We start from the raw sequence: 17,183 nt of genomic DNA, 5'->3' as shown, positions 1-17,183 counted from the left end.
CCATTGATCATCTTCGACGATGCGGAGCCTCACATGTTCTCCATGGCTGAAAATGTTTCCTTCTTGCAAGGGTGACAGCAGAGACTATTTTTGTCTTGCTATGAGCCATTAGAAAGCACAAGATTCATGATCTGGACTAGTTATGTATTCCTAATGCTGAATGCATTCACTCCAATGCCTCTTCTTGTCTCTTAATACCCGTTGTCAGCTCTTTGATGGAGATGAATCATATATTATATTAGGAATATTTGTTGCACTGAGAGAGTGAGAGGGTCCTTCCAAACTAATTTGATTAGAAAAGGGTGGGGGCTAAACCTCCCGTTGGATGATTTATTTAAGAGAGGAAGGTGCACTAAATAGTTAAATGAAGTTGGTGGTGAGGCTCATGTGGGGGCTAACTTCTTTGAAGGGTTTCGGCCTTTTTGGGGGCTACACGACGCATTTCGTTAGGTGGCGAACCAAGTTAAATTAATGGCTATCATGCAGTCAAGCAGGATCGATCCATTTGTATTTAAGATGGGTGAGGCAACCAAGGAGTCTTTCTTTTCTTTTCTTTTCTTTTTTTTGGTGGGGGTAGATCATCAAAGAGTCTTTCATCAATTGGCCATTAGATACTCTTGCCACTAGGAGGTTCAGACTAATTTTTCCGGGCCATGGTCATTGCTCCCATTTTTAAGAGGAAACAGCGGAAGGAGGCTGAAGTAGCAAAAGGAAATGCAGTGAAGAACACTTCCCTTTTGGAACCCATTTAGCAACCAAATTGTGTCCTTTTTCTTAACAAAGATCTTTAAACTCCTCATCATTTTGTGCGGTTTTGGTGTGGAATCTCGAATATGATCTAACATTGCTTTGAATGTCATAAATAATCACCTTAATGGTTGCTCTTCCTTTGCGGACTTACAGTGTATCATCTCTCCAGTGGTTAAATAAGAGAAGAACGTCCCTGTACCCCCGAAAGAAAAAAAAAATAAGAACCTTCTTTGTTTCCTAATATATGCATGCTACACTCAAATCATTTTTTATTTATTGTCATTTGGTGGGTTCAATTAAATCCATCACATAAGACAATCCCCTTATTCTAATACTTCCCCGAACCGCACAAGGAAGCACTCTCTTTGCTTAAGCCTAACACCAGTGGAGCCCCCAAGGAATGGCACTGTTAACGCACGACTTGCTCATGCGCCGAGGCATCCCTCGGCCAAGCCAATGTAAGGGTCAACAGATCTATGCTCAAGAAAAACGTTTAGGCGAATAGATCTCATTCAATTAGGAAGCAGATGGCATTGCCTTGCTGCCCCCAAAAAAAAAAGAATTATTATGAGTCATCAATAATGGTACTAGAGAGGTGATACTCAATTAGTTTGCTAATCGCACAAGTAAGGTGAGATATTGGACAGAAGCATGGAATCGAGTCGCCCGATGTTCATCGACTCATGTCTCATATGTAGCCAGCTGCTACTGCTCGAGATTCGATTCGGGGCGTGACACATTGTGTTGGTTAGGGAGCTCAATTTGGTTCAGGCCATCATCCAACTCAAAGAAGGTCAAAAAGAGCACGGAACATACCATTTCACACACAAGAGTCCTAGTTTTACTTGATCCTCTCAAGGAACTTGGGGTGGGAGCAGTAAAATATGGGCTTCCAAGGGAAGTAACTGCAACCCTCCCTTTTAGCATGGGCCCATCCTCCTATTTTGCTTTTGCTCTCTACTGCTGCTCGCTCTCTCATTGGGCATTCATAAAAGCCCGTCACATAACAATTTGTGCAACCACTTCTCACATTCCCCTTCCAAACAACACTTTGCCTTCCCCTATCATGGAGGAGCCACTCACCCATGAATGTGGTGAAGGTAACACCTCCCCCTCCTCCTCTTGCACCCCCACAACTTCCTCCTCCTCCTCCTCCTCCTCCTTCTCCTCCTCTAACTCTGCTTCCTCCACGGCCATCACCACCACCGCGACCACCACCACCACCTCTTCTTGTCCCAATGCCTCACCAGAATTAGGCCAAGGTGCAAAGATTCTTATGGAGGCCACCCATAGTGGCTCCAAGCGAGATGCGGAGGCGAGCAGCGGCGGCGAGGCTAAGAAGCGAAGCAAGGACGGCAAGCATCCTACGTACCGTGGCGTCCGGATGCGTAACTGGGGCAAATGGGTGTCGGAAATCCGAGAGCCGAGGAAGAAGTCAAGGATCTGGCTGGGGACCTTCCCGACGGCCGAGATGGCAGCCCGAGCCCATGACGTCGCCGCCCTCACCATCAAGGGCCAGTCCGCCTACCTCAATTTCCCTGAATTGGCCTGCAAGCTCCCCCGGCCGGCCACCTCCTCTCCCAAGGACATCCAGGCGGCGGCTGCTCTTGCTGCGGCCGCCACATTCGGCGACTGCAGCCCAGGGTCATGTGGGAGAGTGGAGTCGGCCGCATGCCGGGACGAGATCACGACGACCTCCGACTCCCCGCCCCCTGCAACCCCGTCCAGCGGCAACGACGATGCGCTCTTCGACCTGCCGGACCTCCTGCTCGACTTGAGAGATGGCTTCTGCTACTCGTCGACATGGCTGCCACCGGCGCCGGAGGAGGACAGCACGATCGGATTCCGTCTCGAGGAGCCATTCTTGTGGGGTTACTGCTAGACCTCCGGGTGCAAAACATCCGAGGATCTCAACCGCATTTGGTGAAAAGAGCAATACAAGCACCACTTCCTTTTCAGGTCTCGGCAGTCCGAAAGCATCAAATTCAGGTGGAACTCCCCCCTCAACTGGAATTGAAGGCAGAGGTCAAATCTCAGAAATTCTTCAAACCTTTTGCTTGCTCGCTTGCTTGCTAGCTTTTCCAATTGCTCTACAAGGAATCTCGAGGGTCCCAGCTGTAGCTATTTGCAAACTGTGGTCTTTCCTCACCTCTTCAACACACATTAGGCAGTGCTAATTTTGTCTAATATATATATCTATATATTTGGTTTTACATGTTTTGGGTGATCGATCACCTTTAAACTCTTGTGTACATGAATATGGAATGGAATGGCATTCGAGGAGGTGGATTCTACTGCCTTTCTTTGCTGAAATTGGAGAACATTTACTTTGATTACGTGCTTCAAAGGAATCACCTGGGGACGAAGGTGCCCCGAAAATCCTTCTCATTCTTTATTTCTATTCATATTTTTACTTTGTTGGGGGGATAACTTGAGCATGATACTTTGCATTTAATTGCAAAGCTTAAAGAAGGATCCGCATCAATAATTTTTTGCCCCCAAGACTTTCCTTGCCTTGGTTGAAGAAGATATGGTCTGTCTTTGTCTAGAGATAACGATAATGATGCCTTAAGGTGAGGCTAGCATTTCTTTTAGCTTTTCTTAGTGAAAGTGTGTGATTAAGGGGAAAAGGGCTTAGCCCACTGAAACAAAACAAAAAAAAAAAATTTCTCCAAAGAGGCGAGTGGTGCATGACAACGACGACACTAAGCTGTCAAAATAGCGAATCATTGTAGCCACATGTCGCCCCCTCATTAGTTGAAGCTCGCTTTTGGATTTAGCTATGCACCAACAAGCCAGGTGGAAGGTATTTGTAAATAGTGATCGACCGGGGATCGAAGTCCGATTTTGTCTGGTGGACAGGCTGGCGGGGTAAATTCGACATGAATGGCACGTGCAACGTGCATAATTTTGGTGGCCACCAATACACTGTTTTCGAGTCCAGAATGGCAGGCAAATGCGTGAATGAGAACACTGGTGATGAGTGAAAACAAGAAGAAGTTGATGGGCTGTTTAAGCTTAAGGTGGGCGGTGGGCCCATCTGTAAATAAATGACTTCAAATGGTGAATGAGACCATGTATCTGCCCTCATTGTTATGTAATAATGTGTCATTACCCTAATTAACAAGTAAGTAATCAGCTAGAGAGATTGGTGCATTCGATCGTATAAATCTTTTTCCCCTGATATAGAAGAAAGGAGAAGACGAGAAAAAGAAAGGATGGTTGGTGACAAACTTGGTACAAATGGGTTGGTGACTAAGGCCCACAACAGAGCATACAAGAGGTAAGATCTTTCTCAAAGGTGTGGAAGCCTTTGCAAGAGTAGTGAAGAATGATTCTGGAAGAGCGAAAGATGATCGGCAGGTAATGTACTAATGAACGGCACTGTCGAGCAAACGTCATGCTTTAGTCTTGCCCACAATAAGTTTGTGAGTCCAAAGGGTATTGCAGCCAAGAGAGAGAGAGAGAGAGAGAGAGAGAGAGAGAGAGAGAGAGAGAAATAACAAGCTAGGTGGTTGCATGGAGATAACTATACTTTGATAAACTCAACTCTCTAATGATAAGCTTAGTTATGTTTTAAAATAATATTAACTTTTTATTTGGCAGTGATATTCATAGTCTAAGCTTAAATAGGGATTTTAGGCCTCTTTATCATATCCAGACAACACCTATGGCTGATGTCCCATTTTTTCTGTGCAACTTTTTTGAAACTTCTTATATTCACACCAAGGAGTAAGGAGGTTAGCACTTTGTAGATAAATTTGATTTAAATGCACGTAGGAGGAAGTGGTTAACTACTTGGCGAATACCGGTTATGTAACCTAAAAATTGGGATCTTTGTCATGTGTTGGGCACAAAGAGTGCCATGTTTGCTTGGTATAAGGGAAATATTTAATCCAGTCAGCTACCACATACTCTATAGGGATCGTTATTTGAAGTCTATGATCACTTAATTTGTTGTTCTTAGCATGCATGCAACCGAGTTCCTTCTACTGTATATCCTTTTGGGATAATAACAACAAGAAGCAGCAATATTATTATTATTCATCTCTCTGAAGTTCCAGAATCCACATCCTATTTTACCTTTTGGGTAAGGACATGATCATCCATATATTGTATGCATAGATTGAGCGGACTGCGTTAAGATTGATGTAGCTAGGACGAACATTGTTTTTGTAATCTGGAAAAGGGACCGTGGCTAATAATTTTGATTTAAAAAAAGGGTAATGACTAGATCATGAGAAGAAAGATGCATTCTTTTGCTTGACTTAGACCTAATGGCCCTTAGGAAAAAGTTGGACGAGGGTCAGCACAAGCAAAGCATAAAGTATCACATAGATTTTCATTTTTTTTTCCAAGGAAGGAAGAAGAAGGGTAATCTATAGCCAGCCTTAACTTTTCTTTTATGTTGGAAAGAAGCTCATCATATGCTTCTTTTATCCACCATCATGAGATACTTGTATGCTTTTGATGTATGTTTGCCCCCTTCATTTTCTTGGGTTGTCTTTGGGACCCAAAAGAAGAAAGGGGGAGGAGCCTCATGTTACCAAGGGGAATAAGGGCAGGTGCAATACCTGAGCGTCAGATTCCAATGATTATAAAATTATGGTGAAGCAATACTTTTTTCATTTATTTTTAGTTCAACAATGTTCTTTAAAATATAATCAAATAGTTGCTAGATTAAGCCCATTTTTGTATAGACTAACCAAGACATAGCAAAGCAGTTTACGAGTTGCTTGATTGATCCAAAAGGATCACCAAATCTAATGTGGACCACTTTGGCTACTACAGGTAAGGCCGAACAAGATCCAATAGTAAGATCTACCATATTAGAAAGTCAAATTGCATACTAAATTTTCAGAGGTTATAACTTGGGCATATAATACTCAATTGAGATGATATTTTTTTTTTCAAATCAGATAACTTTTCGAGATCTACAATATGTAGAACCATTCCTATAGGGGGATAAAAAAAGGCCGAAATTCCATCATTTGTCTCCCAAAATGGGTCGATCAAATCAAAAAAAAAATTCTCAAGAAAGATTTTTATCGGACGTGTCTCCCAATCCAAGAAGAATTAGATAGAGCAAAAGGCCAAATTGATGTAGGAGTTAAGATCTACTTTCTATAGGATTTTAAGCTTTTGTATTTATTTCTATTACTTATATCTATTTTTAAAAAGCTAGTCCTATTTGAACTAGCAAAGGATTCAACTTGAATTATGCGAGGGCGAACCTCAATGTTATTATAAATAGGGGCTATGTTCCTCAATCTTTTCATCAATTGTATCATCAATGAAAGAAAATAGGGATGTAAATTCTTCTTTCGCTAATTCTTCCATCTTTTTTTAAATTTTTTTTAAGAGATTCGAGTTGAGAGAGTTGAGAAAATTCTTCATTCTTCTTGATCAACTCAAGTTTATATCAGAGCTTCAATCCTCTATACGCAAGTCTTAGTTTATGGTCTAAACATGCTAATAATATACTAGTAGATGGAAGAAAGGCTATCCATATTTAAAGTACATCGAAAAACAAAAATAAGTATGGCTGCTAATTCTATCTTGATGGATGCTAAGATAAAAAAATATGTCACATAATTGGAGGAGAATATAGCCCAACTCACTGATCTCAATTAGCCATGCTTTCAACAAAGCATTAGTAACTCCTGTTGCGAAGTTGTCTCTCACATTTAGGGACAAGGATCTACCATCTAGCAAAGAAGAGCAAAGCTAGAAACCATACTCGAGAAAAGCTAAGTGATTCGCCTTTAAGGCAGGGAAGCATGTATTTTCCTACCTTCAATTTTGATTTATCAAAACATAAATCCTCTAAATAGGGCGAGCTTTAATGCAGGATGATCACCAAGCTCGATTTGAACTATTTTAGCCGCTACAAATAGGACTAAATAGGGTCTAGAAATAAGATCCGCTACATCAGGAAGCCAAATTGTATGCCAAATTTTTGGAGATCATAATTCAATCATACGACATCCGATTAAGATAATTTTTTTAAAAAATCGGATAACTTTTCAAGATCTAGGATGCAGAGCCACCATCCTATGGGGATGAAAAAGGCTAAATTTCATGATTTGTGCCCTAAAGAAGCCTATCAAATCAAAAAATTTCTTTTCGGAAAAGATTTTGATCGGATGTATCTCCCAATCCGAAAAGAATTAAGCAGAGCAACATTGAGCAAAATTGATATAGGAGTCAAGATCTACATTTTGTAGGATTTTAGCTTTTTATGTTTATTTTTGCTAATTATGTCTATTTGTGAAAAGCTAATCCTAATCGAACTAAGAGATCCGATTCGAATTGTACAAGAAAGGGCAGACCTCACTGTTATTATACATAAAAGCTATGCACATCAGTTTTTAAAACAGTTGGATCATCAATTGACTCATCAATAAAAGAAGAGGAGATGTAAATCATGCTTTTACCATTTTTTTCTTTTTTTTTTTTTTAGGAGATTCAAGCTGAGCAAATTGAGAAAATTCTCCCTTCTACCGTTTGGATCAAGTTAAAATTGTGCGAGACCAAACTTCTACACTTCGTTTATATGATTGACAAAAATGTGACCCTTATCAAGAAGCATTATCAGCGGCCCTATGCTGATGTGTATGTAGATTATGAGCATAATGCTCTCTGGTGGTCCAATATCATCATAATTTGGATCTACATCACTATGACATCGAAAGATGCCTATAGGGACGTTCCGTCAAACACTTGCTTACTTTCCACGTACACATATTGCATGCAAAATAGCATTTGCAATTTGATCACCAACTTATTCGATCGTTAAAGCTTTATTGTAAAGACTTCTATGCATCAACTTAATTAGCATGCACTCATCATAGGAATCAGGAAAGATCGACCACCATGCACATACACATAGAGATCTGTGCCACTTAGTAATAACTACAAGATATTTCAATTTGTATTCTATAGCATACTGGAATAATTTACAACTATATTTTTCTTTTATTTCATGGAGTGTTGTTGGGGTTGTTTCTAATTCCACGCCTACAAGGAGAAAGGAACGTAGCACCTACCAAAAAGAAAGGTGATGAGAGCACTGCAGCGAGACCGCCCCACGTTTTCTGAAGGCCGCAGTGGATCGCTACAGCCTACAGGATAGAACTATAAAACGATAAACGAGGAGAAGAATAAAGGGGTAAAGCAGCACCAATAGCTGGCAATTCCTCTTGAGATTTTTTTTTTGGTCGTAGGCATTTCCAAAGGAAAACTCACGTTCCTGCTCATACCACGCGATAATTGGCCAATTGCCTTCATCGTAGAAGACAAGAAGGTATAATTATTAATAAAACAGGAAACGAAAGAAAACAAAAGGATACGAGAGACGCATGGAAAACAAACAAAAGGAGGGAGAGGAAGCAAGGGAAAGAGGCTCGGAAATAAGGAAAGTACTGACGGTGGAGCCCGGAAGCCAGCTTCAAGCACAAGACGTGGACGAGTTCGGCTATGTGGACAGGTCAAGTTGGGCTATTGGCTGGAAACAGCCAAGTTAAAATTATTCATGCCTGTCCATTCTCATGGAAGAGAACAAAACACACGCAATATTCTCATAACTTGTCGAGTATCACCATCACATATCCATTATTTACATTGCTGCCTTTGTCAAGCCATGCTTTCTGTATAACCCTGCTTCCAAGAAGAAGTGAAGCCCAACCGTGATTCATTAGAAGAATGTGTTCTTAAGAGATACAGTGCCCAAATAGTACGTTCTATATATGTCCACATTCGAAAGATAGCATTTCTAAAACTCCATTGGTGTGTTCGCCAGTCAATTGCTGACTTACCTAATGGTTTTTGAATGCGGTGGGAATGGAATGTTCCAACTACGTACTCCGATTCTTCTTCTTCTTTTTTTTTTCTTTTTTTTTTTTTTTTTTTTTTTGGCTAAAAGCGGGTTTTCATACAAAACGTGTACGAATACACCCAATAAAGTCAAAAATACTAACTCACGGAGAGCCAGAGGCAGCTCCCCCTCCCCCACCCACAGGGTGTATCCTGAATGATGAGCCGCGAAGGCAGCCACCCAGTCGGCTGCCCCGTTGGCTTCTCGAAATACATGCTTGGCCTGAATGGCCACCCCAACCCCACACATCATCCCTATGTCCCGAACCAAGGGGTGGTCTGAGCCCTCACCCCTCAGCCCCTTCTGAATCCAGCTGATGACTGTGGCTGAGTCGCCTTCCAAAACAATTGAGCCAGCCTGCAAAGCCTGCCTCGCATATCGAAGCCCGGCCCAGGCAGCTCGTAACTCTGCCCCGGAGACCGATATGCCGAACAGTCGACATCCCCCTGCTGCCACGACTCTGGAGTGCGGGTCCCGTATCACAAAGCCCGCACCACCTCGCGCGCCTCCATCCAAGACCGATCCATCGAAGTGATTGGTAGCCAAACTTGGGTGCGGGTCCCGATTCTTCGCTTCCGGATAATGACTGTGCTGTGCTCCAAGAAGTGATTGGTAGCCAAACTTGGGCCTTTCTGTTCAAGAGTTCCTTTTGTGGATTATAAATAACCATATGATTTTAGAGGCAGTAATGCGTCTCAATTGATCCAATGATAAGTCCACACATAGCCTCTAGAGATTAATCACCATCTCTAGCCCTTAATCACACCTTGCAGCTTACTTAGTAGTTCAATTTTTTAAGATCATAATGCAATTTGTTTTCGAATGAAACATTGGAGGGAAGAAATGCGCTCTATATTTAATGGCAATTCCTCGACTAGTTGCAAATATGCTCCTTTTCTTTTTTTAAATCCTGGATGAACAAAGATATCTAACAAGGATATCAATTGGTTCAGTTGGTAAGGTCACAGAGTGTTGGATACCATGATTTTGGTTTGAAGCCCATGCTCGCCCAATTTTGGCTGGAGACTTTAATGAGCAGGGATATGATTAAGCTCCAAAGCAAGCTTAGGATTCAAAACCACTAAAATCCAGTGCATAATTGTAAGAAGCATTCCGACTTGTCCTTATTAACATGTACTTGTCCAAAGTTTCTCCCTTCATTGCACATAAGTAGACCTAAAGGCAAGCGGTCACATTTAAAATGTGTGTAGGTCAACAAAGTAGTTCTACTCGAATATTTGTATCTCGCATTCAAGACATGATCTAAGTTTTTTGAGAAAAAATACATATCCAAAATCACTTCTTATTTAACTATAACCTGTGATGATCGACCAAAATAACATACACGAAATTGTCATCTTGACCATGTTGGATAAAACTAAACAACCATGTCTAATTTGTTACTTTCATAATCTCTATTTCCGACATGGGCAATGCGATGGCAATCGGTGCATGCGCATCGGTCGGTTAGGAATAACACATAATTGACATGAGGCTAAGCTATCTATATTGATTGCCACATATACTCATATTCCATAGAAGTTAAAAGATAATTAATTAATCAAGATGCATGTTTCAACTGAAAACAGGCTATCTGTTACTTCAAGAATGGATCCTTAATTTGAGACAAGGCTAAACTAACTGTACTAACTCCTGTATGTATAGCAATCTCCAATGGCATGCAGTTGGGATTTATTAACTTCAAACAGATTGTTATCCTAAGACACCAACTTATGCCTTCAAATATTCTCTGTCATATATGTCCGGCCAGGTAGAAAAAAAAAAGTTATCAAACGGTCTGTGAGGTACAAAATTTATGATCTGGTGATCAACCTCTTCCTGCATTCCGGATGCGATGGAATAGAGAATTGAGGCAATCACAATAAAATCATTAATTATCAACAATCCCAGGGCACGTTAACTTGACCGGTGTCATCTTCTGCTTGCAGTGCTTAAAGTATTGCATTCAATGCACTTATGAGGGGATGGTAGTGATGGGGTAGGTAGTCCTTTCATTCTAATGACAAAGTAGCAGGTATTTGTGGAGTTTGGCTCTCCTCAAACATATCTGAAATTTATTGTGATAGCGAGGGTCTACCATTCAATGTTGTATCATACTGCCACCTAACGCGGATTTAAACATTTCTATGTGCTCTATACTTGCCAAAGATCAAAACTTGTCCTTCCCCCTTTCCTTTGTTATTTTTTTTCTTTGTTTTGTGAGCCACGCGGCTATGAAGATTTTCATACTAGAAGGAAGCTACTGGCTCCATTTCGAGTTTTATTCCTATCGCTTTTAAAGTCTCGTGGTGGGACGCAATTATGTTGTATTCTAGTAAAGAAGAGTTATGTGTTTGTTGTTAATTATTCTTGGGTCTGGTCCTGGAAAGCCTCATACTACATACACGTTTGGAGCACTCAGTCAGTCTATTCTAAAGTAGCAATATTGCATGCAGGGATGGAACGAGGGAGAACACGAACCGATCTAAGATTAGTTCTAGTTCGGCTTGTTTAATAATCGACCTGAGCTCGAGCTAGCTCATTTAATTTGGAACCAAGCTCCATGCTAAAAGCTTGTTTAAGAAATATAATGAGAATCTCAAATTATGTTTTAATCTTATGTTTAGAATATGTTCCGACCTGATGGTATCCATTTTGAGAACGTCCAGTGGCAAAGTCACTGAATGGGTACGTATTTAATAAGAAATTTTGAACAGAGATGATGAAAAAATAAAATCATTTTTGTTGAAAAAATTTTTACATGCTGAGCTCGAGGGTGTTAAGTCTACCTCTTGCTCGGCTCTTGTTTAGCTGAATGAGTTTTTTCTCTCTTTTTTTTCTCTTTCCTTTTGAGGAAAAGGAGGCAAAATGCCACCCACCCTTCATTTCAATATGAGAGAAAGAAAACAGAAGATTTTCACTGTTTCAATTACAGAAACAGAGAGATCAGCATGGTTACAAAGAAAACAGAGACAGCATAGCAGCTGCTGCTACAAGGATTGAAGGAAAAAAAAGATCAGGGAAAAGATTATTTAGCTCAGATATATTTTTTGCCAAACGAGTTGAGGTACATGGGGTTGCGTTCACTCTAAAAGTATTCCTGTATTTATACAACAAACAGAAAAGAGAATTTGGAAAAGAAAATATGTTGTATAGGCCACCAACCAGATCCTTAACCCCAATGTTATATTTGGTTTATTCACAGTCCACTAGCAGGAGAACGAGAGAACCAATGCGAACCAAAACTTCGGAAAGGGCAAAAAACCCAGCCCACAATAAAACTCCCAGCCCATAATTGCAGTCCGCGGATACTAAACCGAGCCTGTGGCTTGGACGCAATGTCTACTACAAATAAAAAAGACATTAACTAGTTATGGTCCCAGAAGAAGGACAAACTTAACCTTAAATTTTGAAATTATTGTGGGGCAAAAGATAACCCATTATAATGATTGCTCTCCCAATAAAATGGTTTTTAAATTTATGAAATTAAATATTAAAATTTTAAAATCATACAACTGTAAAAATAAAATGCCGATCCTTAGGATGGGCTCTGCATTGAATGTTTCACTCGACTTTTATATATTGCATTATTAGAATGTGGAAATGCACTTAAATCATTTTTGATAAAAACATTTTTTAAAAAAATGATAATAATGTTATAGGAAAGACCTAGATTTCTTCAATTTTGATAGGATAGGAGAAATAATACAACATGAGGATATGTAAGAGGGAGGAAAGAAGAGGGTGAGGAGATTGTAGAGCTGCAAAATAAGGATTCGAAGAATTCATGGCTTCATTGAATCATAAGGTCAGACAAATAGCAGATGCAGCAATAAGCTTTGGCTGAGTTTCAGCTTGCTGAAAAGTTTTTGTTGTTTCTGGTACCCCACAGTAGGCATGGAAGAAATGGAATTAGAGGGTAGCACTTGATGGCATTGAAGGAAATAAAGTTCCCAAGTTTGTTTGGCTACTGGACAATTGAGAAACATCAATGTCTTCATTCTCACCACAAACATCACAGTTCAATTGAGAAACAACCAGTAGACCTCTGCGAACAAAAAATAGAAACTTAGGGGGCTATCTTAAGCTTCCCCAAGAGCCGACTCTCTTTTGGAAGCATATATTATAATTTTCTTTTTGGAAGCATATTTTTTGTTTGTATGTATGTACGTACAAAAACTCTGGTTTGAAAAAAAAAAGGCTCTTTTTTTTTATATTTTCTTTCCTCTATTGATCATCAAATACTTAGTTTGAAACCATTTAGCCTTTTTTTCTTGTATTTGTTTCTCTTCTCTTTTGACAATATAACTCATCTCTGTTGTAAATATGATTAATCTCCTCTCCTTACTTTTAATTAAAGACTGGCTCGCAAAAACAACAGCTATATATTGTTCTTTGCTGACTCTTAAAGATCCATTTAACTAAAGGTAACCTTTGCATGGCATCAATGCATGTTGAATATCTTCCATATTGTTTCTTTGCTGATTCCTAGGGATCCATTTAACTAAGGATAACGTTGATCATGGACCTTTGCAATGCATCAACACTTGTTATTGTCCCTCCTCGTTCTAGAATAAAAGTCAGAGGTTTGATTAAGTACAGACTGTAAATATTCACTCATAGAGATATTCTATCCAAAGAAAGAAAGAATTATAGGCCATTCGCCCAAAAAAAGAAAACAAAGAAAAATAGGCCCCACAGAGATATTTTATCATTTTATCATAGATTAATAGATATGGTCACACCTGAGACCATTTCCTTCACAATATCAGTTACCAAATCTGCCGTGCGCAAGCCGCCAGAAACCCTAGTTCCGGTGAGGGAGATACATCCGCGCCCACAGATGCTTCCCCTTTATCCTAAACTTTGCAGTCTGCTGCCCGTTCAGCACCACCGCGATCATCGCAATGCTCGTAAACACCAGCCTCCCATACAGCGGCTGGTTACTTGCCGGCGCCTTCTCTATCATCACGGTCTCCACGCACGGCCCATATCGCCTGCCACAAGTTCTAGCGTCAAAATTAATCAAGCTTTTTTTTTTTTTACGATGGAGTGATCGATAGTAGTAATATGTATAGTCTTTGTTTAGGACTATATATATATATATATATACACTTACGTTTTAAAGAAGTCGCTGATGTCCTCTCTGGAGATAGGGTATCCCTTGGAAAAGGTGATGAACATGGACCTCTGCTCCTCCGGCGTGTGATCGGTTTCCGGGGACCAGGGTCTAGCCATCGGGTTCAACGCGGAGCGCGACGACGGCGGCGTAGCAGGAGCCATGTCGCTCATTGCTTCGACCTCCTCTTCGGTGCAGGCCTCCGCTGAAAGCCTGCGAACGTGCAAGCCGCTCGAGAGCACTCGCCGGTGATCGGGGTGGCTCGAATCTCTGGCAACCCTCTCCATCGGTGCATCGTCGAAGATGATCCGGCACACATTCTCAAGGAAGTGCCGCACCCCGTCGAATGCTATGTCCCGGTGGTACTCGAAGAACCGGAGATCTATGGGCTCGGCCATGAGGGAACTGGTGAAGGGAAGCTCCTCGCTCCGTCTTGAGTCCCGGTTGCGCATGAGGCGATCCAGACAGGCCTCGCCCTCGGCGATGAACCGGAGGATGACGTCGTCCTGGTAGGCGGCGACGTGCCGGATGAAGTCGTGGTGCCCGAGGGACTCAAACCAGAGCCACATGGCCATGACAAGCTCTATGCTCTCTCGAACCTGGCCTAGCTCTCTAACAAGCCGGTCATAGAAGTCCCTCTCCATCTTGTAGAAGAGCATAAGATCAAGAGGTCCAGGATTTACTATTCCCATGGCTGATCTACGAATGGCTATTTGTTGCGTTCTGTTCTATTTTTTTTTGGGAGAAGAAATGATTAAATTGCGTTGAGAAGTGAGCAGGAGTGGGATTGATTTGAATATATAGTGGGCTTTGGGAAGCTTAAACGTCTCTTGGAGAATGGCCTGGAAGTTGTGGGCGGATGCGTTGTTTGAACTTTGGCACTGTCCGAAGGATATATACGACTCTTTGGCAAGCGCGAAACGGATTCTAATGTGTTGAGAGACGGAAAGAGAGAGAGAGAGAGAGAGAGAGAGAGAGAGAGTATAAGCAATTCAAATTAATCTCGAACAATCGCTCCTTCTCATCCAAATTTTTCTTCCTCCTCTCTTCCCAAAGGGTGCATCCTCTCCTCCCAAGAGACACCAATGCATCCCACTTGACACTTTCCGCCGACTGACGCCGGCAACAAAATTCCAGTAGCTGCTGCACTCGCCACGTCTCGAGCCATTTGATCTCCTGTTCTTCGACTACCATAGAGACCGGGCGGTCAGGGGCATTGCCCACATCCTCGGCGGAGTTCGTAAACTCTGTTTTTTTCTATGTTAAATAGTATAGTCATAAGAAGTATACTTGATGCACGAGTACGTACGTCTATTTTCCTTCTAGAACGAGTGAGACCTTAATTCTACTGATCGAAAGTCCGCGGCGGAGATTGACTAGCTTTGAGGAAGTGCTCGGTTATACTTCGAAAAACCCTAGCTCTCCTGCCTCCATGACCCTTCGCATGGACACCCGGAACCATCCCTAGGACTTCGCTGCCTCCTGCTAAGCTGGTTCGCAAGACCTGCCCTCCAGGAAAGCTACATTTTCAAGGATCCTTTGCTGAAGTTGTGCTTATATCTTCTTCTTTTTTTTCCCAAAGATTATGGAAGGGTTCCTCCTCGAGTTACACGGCGGGCAACATCATCAAAAATCTTTTTTTTTTTTTTTTTGGGATCAAAACGGCATTTCATTTCCAATAACTTAAATTTGAATACATCCTACCAAATCAAAAGAAAGTAAACAATACAACAAATGGGAAACACCTGCTAAACTCATCCAAATAACGTCCCTAGAATGACGTGCCACATATGAGGCGATCCAGTCCGCTGCTCTATTTGCCTCTCGATACACATAAACAATTTAGGTTGCAGACAACTCCTGTACTAATTTGCGAGTATCTCGAATCAGCGATTAATCATTGCCGTACCTATCTGCTCTCCATATCCAATCAATCACTGTGGCAGAGTCTTCCTCAATGCACAGTCTATCGATGCCTAACACACATCTCGCATACAGGATGCCCTCCCAGGCTGCCCGTAGCTCCGCCCTTACAGCAGTGAAGCTTGGTATGCTCCGTCCACGAGCTGCAATCAGTCTACTATCATGGTCTCTGATAACAAAGCCCACTCCACCAGATGCTCTATCCATCGCCATACCACCATCAAAATTTACCTTAAGATGACCAAGAGGTGGGGGTACCCAAGAAAGAGAAGCATACCTGGACGTTACAACAGTTAAACAGGTACCCATCAAAAATCTTCATTGTGGTTTAGGCTCACGCATATGCACTCTCAAAAATTGGGGAGGAAGCGAATTACAGTTAACTTGTGGCCTGCAGCTCTCAGTTCACTAAATATATTTGGCATGATTGTAAGATATATCCTGCTCGTGGATCAGCTATAGTACTTGTTATACCATCAAATTTTAGAGTGAGCTAGCATAGTCTAGTGGTGGAGGTGCATGCCACCAGATTATAATTTAACTATATCCCAAACTACTATTGTAGTATCATTCCTTATGCTACTCAATAGCAGGATGCAAGCAATACAGTCCTTTCTTTTCCAGGACTGATCTGCTTCTTGATCTAATCTGTGCTAGGTCTCATACTCAAGCTCTTGCATTAGTTGTCATTGTTTCAAGCATGTCGTGTACCTCGAGATGACAAAGCTAATGCAAGCGCTTATGATGTGAAACACCATAGTTTTTCTTCGTTCAGTTTCTTACCGTGATGAGGTTAGCGGCAATGCTCTTGGTTGCAGTCATAATCAACGTTAAATGAGATGAAACACAAAATTAATAACTAGCATAACACGCCATCAACATAATTTTGTAGTGATATCTTGAATCGAGCAATAATATTCTAACAATGTTACAGGATGTTATAATACAAAGACATATTTGTATTAATTCTCTCATATTTTGTTATATTCTACGTAAAATTAGAAAAATCGAAAAAAATATATTGATTGGAGTTCAAATGAATTTTCTCAAATTTTCTAAAGAAAATTTAGGAAAACAGAATATGTCAAACTCGACAAATAACTAAATCATGGACCTGATCAAGTGCTGACATGTGTTTGGGGCTTGAAGATTGTCCAATAACAACAAGGCAACAGGGGTTTTAGTCCATTGGACTAGAGCACACCAAGTGATCAGTCACATCATTTATTACTATAGGTCATTGCCACAGCAGTGCCACATTGCGACATGTCACATCTTTTCTCTGACTCTTCTTGGCCAAATTGGGCATTTGACCCCTCCTTGCCAAGATCTTATGATGTAGTGCCTTGGTTGAGAGAAAAATAGTTTTGAAAACATGGGTCGAAACCATTTAAGAACTCGTGTCCCATGATCATATCCCAATAGGCCATGTTATGCATAAAAAGGAAGCCTTAATATCAAGTGCATAAGAAGTTGCTATAAGAGGCCATCAAGGTCCAATTCATGGCACGTCCA

The 17,183-nt window shown here is 41.2% G+C and overlaps 2 protein-coding genes across 2 annotated transcripts; one reads left to right on the top strand and one right to left on the bottom strand.

Annotated features, from left to right (window-relative positions):
* The first annotated feature begins 1,632 nt into the window (after positions 1-1,632).
* Positions 1,633-3,063, top strand: LOC103717275 (ethylene-responsive transcription factor ERF035-like). The gene has a single exon (XM_008805596.6). It carries the CDS (start codon positions 1,676-1,678, stop codon positions 2,630-2,632), a length of 957 nt encoding a protein of 318 aa, XP_008803818.5. The 5' UTR covers positions 1,633-1,675; the 3' UTR covers positions 2,633-3,063.
* A 10,370-nt stretch (positions 3,064-13,433) lies between these two features.
* On the bottom strand, positions 13,434-14,437 carry LOC103717295 (uncharacterized). The gene is made up of 2 exons (XM_008805617.4): positions 13,746-14,437; positions 13,434-13,623 (listed from the first exon to the last, which is right to left on the bottom strand). The coding sequence occupies exons 1-2, from the start codon at positions 14,435-14,437 to the stop codon at positions 13,434-13,436; spliced, it is 882 nt and encodes a 293-aa protein (XP_008803839.2).
* Between the last annotated feature and the right edge of the window lie 2,746 nt (positions 14,438-17,183).

This window comes from Phoenix dactylifera, chromosome 3 (assembly GCF_051530095.1).
Source record: "Phoenix dactylifera cultivar Ajwa chromosome 3, Ajwa_hap1_PhDact_Kaust_v1.1, whole genome shotgun sequence".
Classification (NCBI taxonomy): Eukaryota; Viridiplantae; Streptophyta; class Magnoliopsida; order Arecales; family Arecaceae; genus Phoenix; species Phoenix dactylifera.
This window is presented reverse-complemented; position numbering and strand designations above follow the sequence as displayed.

What these genes read in the sequence shown, in the direction of transcription:
- LOC103717275 (XM_008805596.6), top strand. Translation starts at nt 1,676, where the DNA reads ATGGGCCCATCCTCCTATTTTGCTTTTGCTCTCTACTGCTGCTCGCTC.
- LOC103717295 (XM_008805617.4), bottom strand. Translation starts at nt 14,437, where the DNA reads ATGGGAATAGTAAATCCTGGACCTCTTGATCTTATGCTCTTCTACAAG. An exon ending in ATCAGCGACTTCTTTAAAAC is followed by an intron (nt 13,624 to 13,745) that starts GTAAGTGTATAT and finishes AACTTGTGGCAG; the next exon opens with GCGATATGGGCCGTGCGTGG.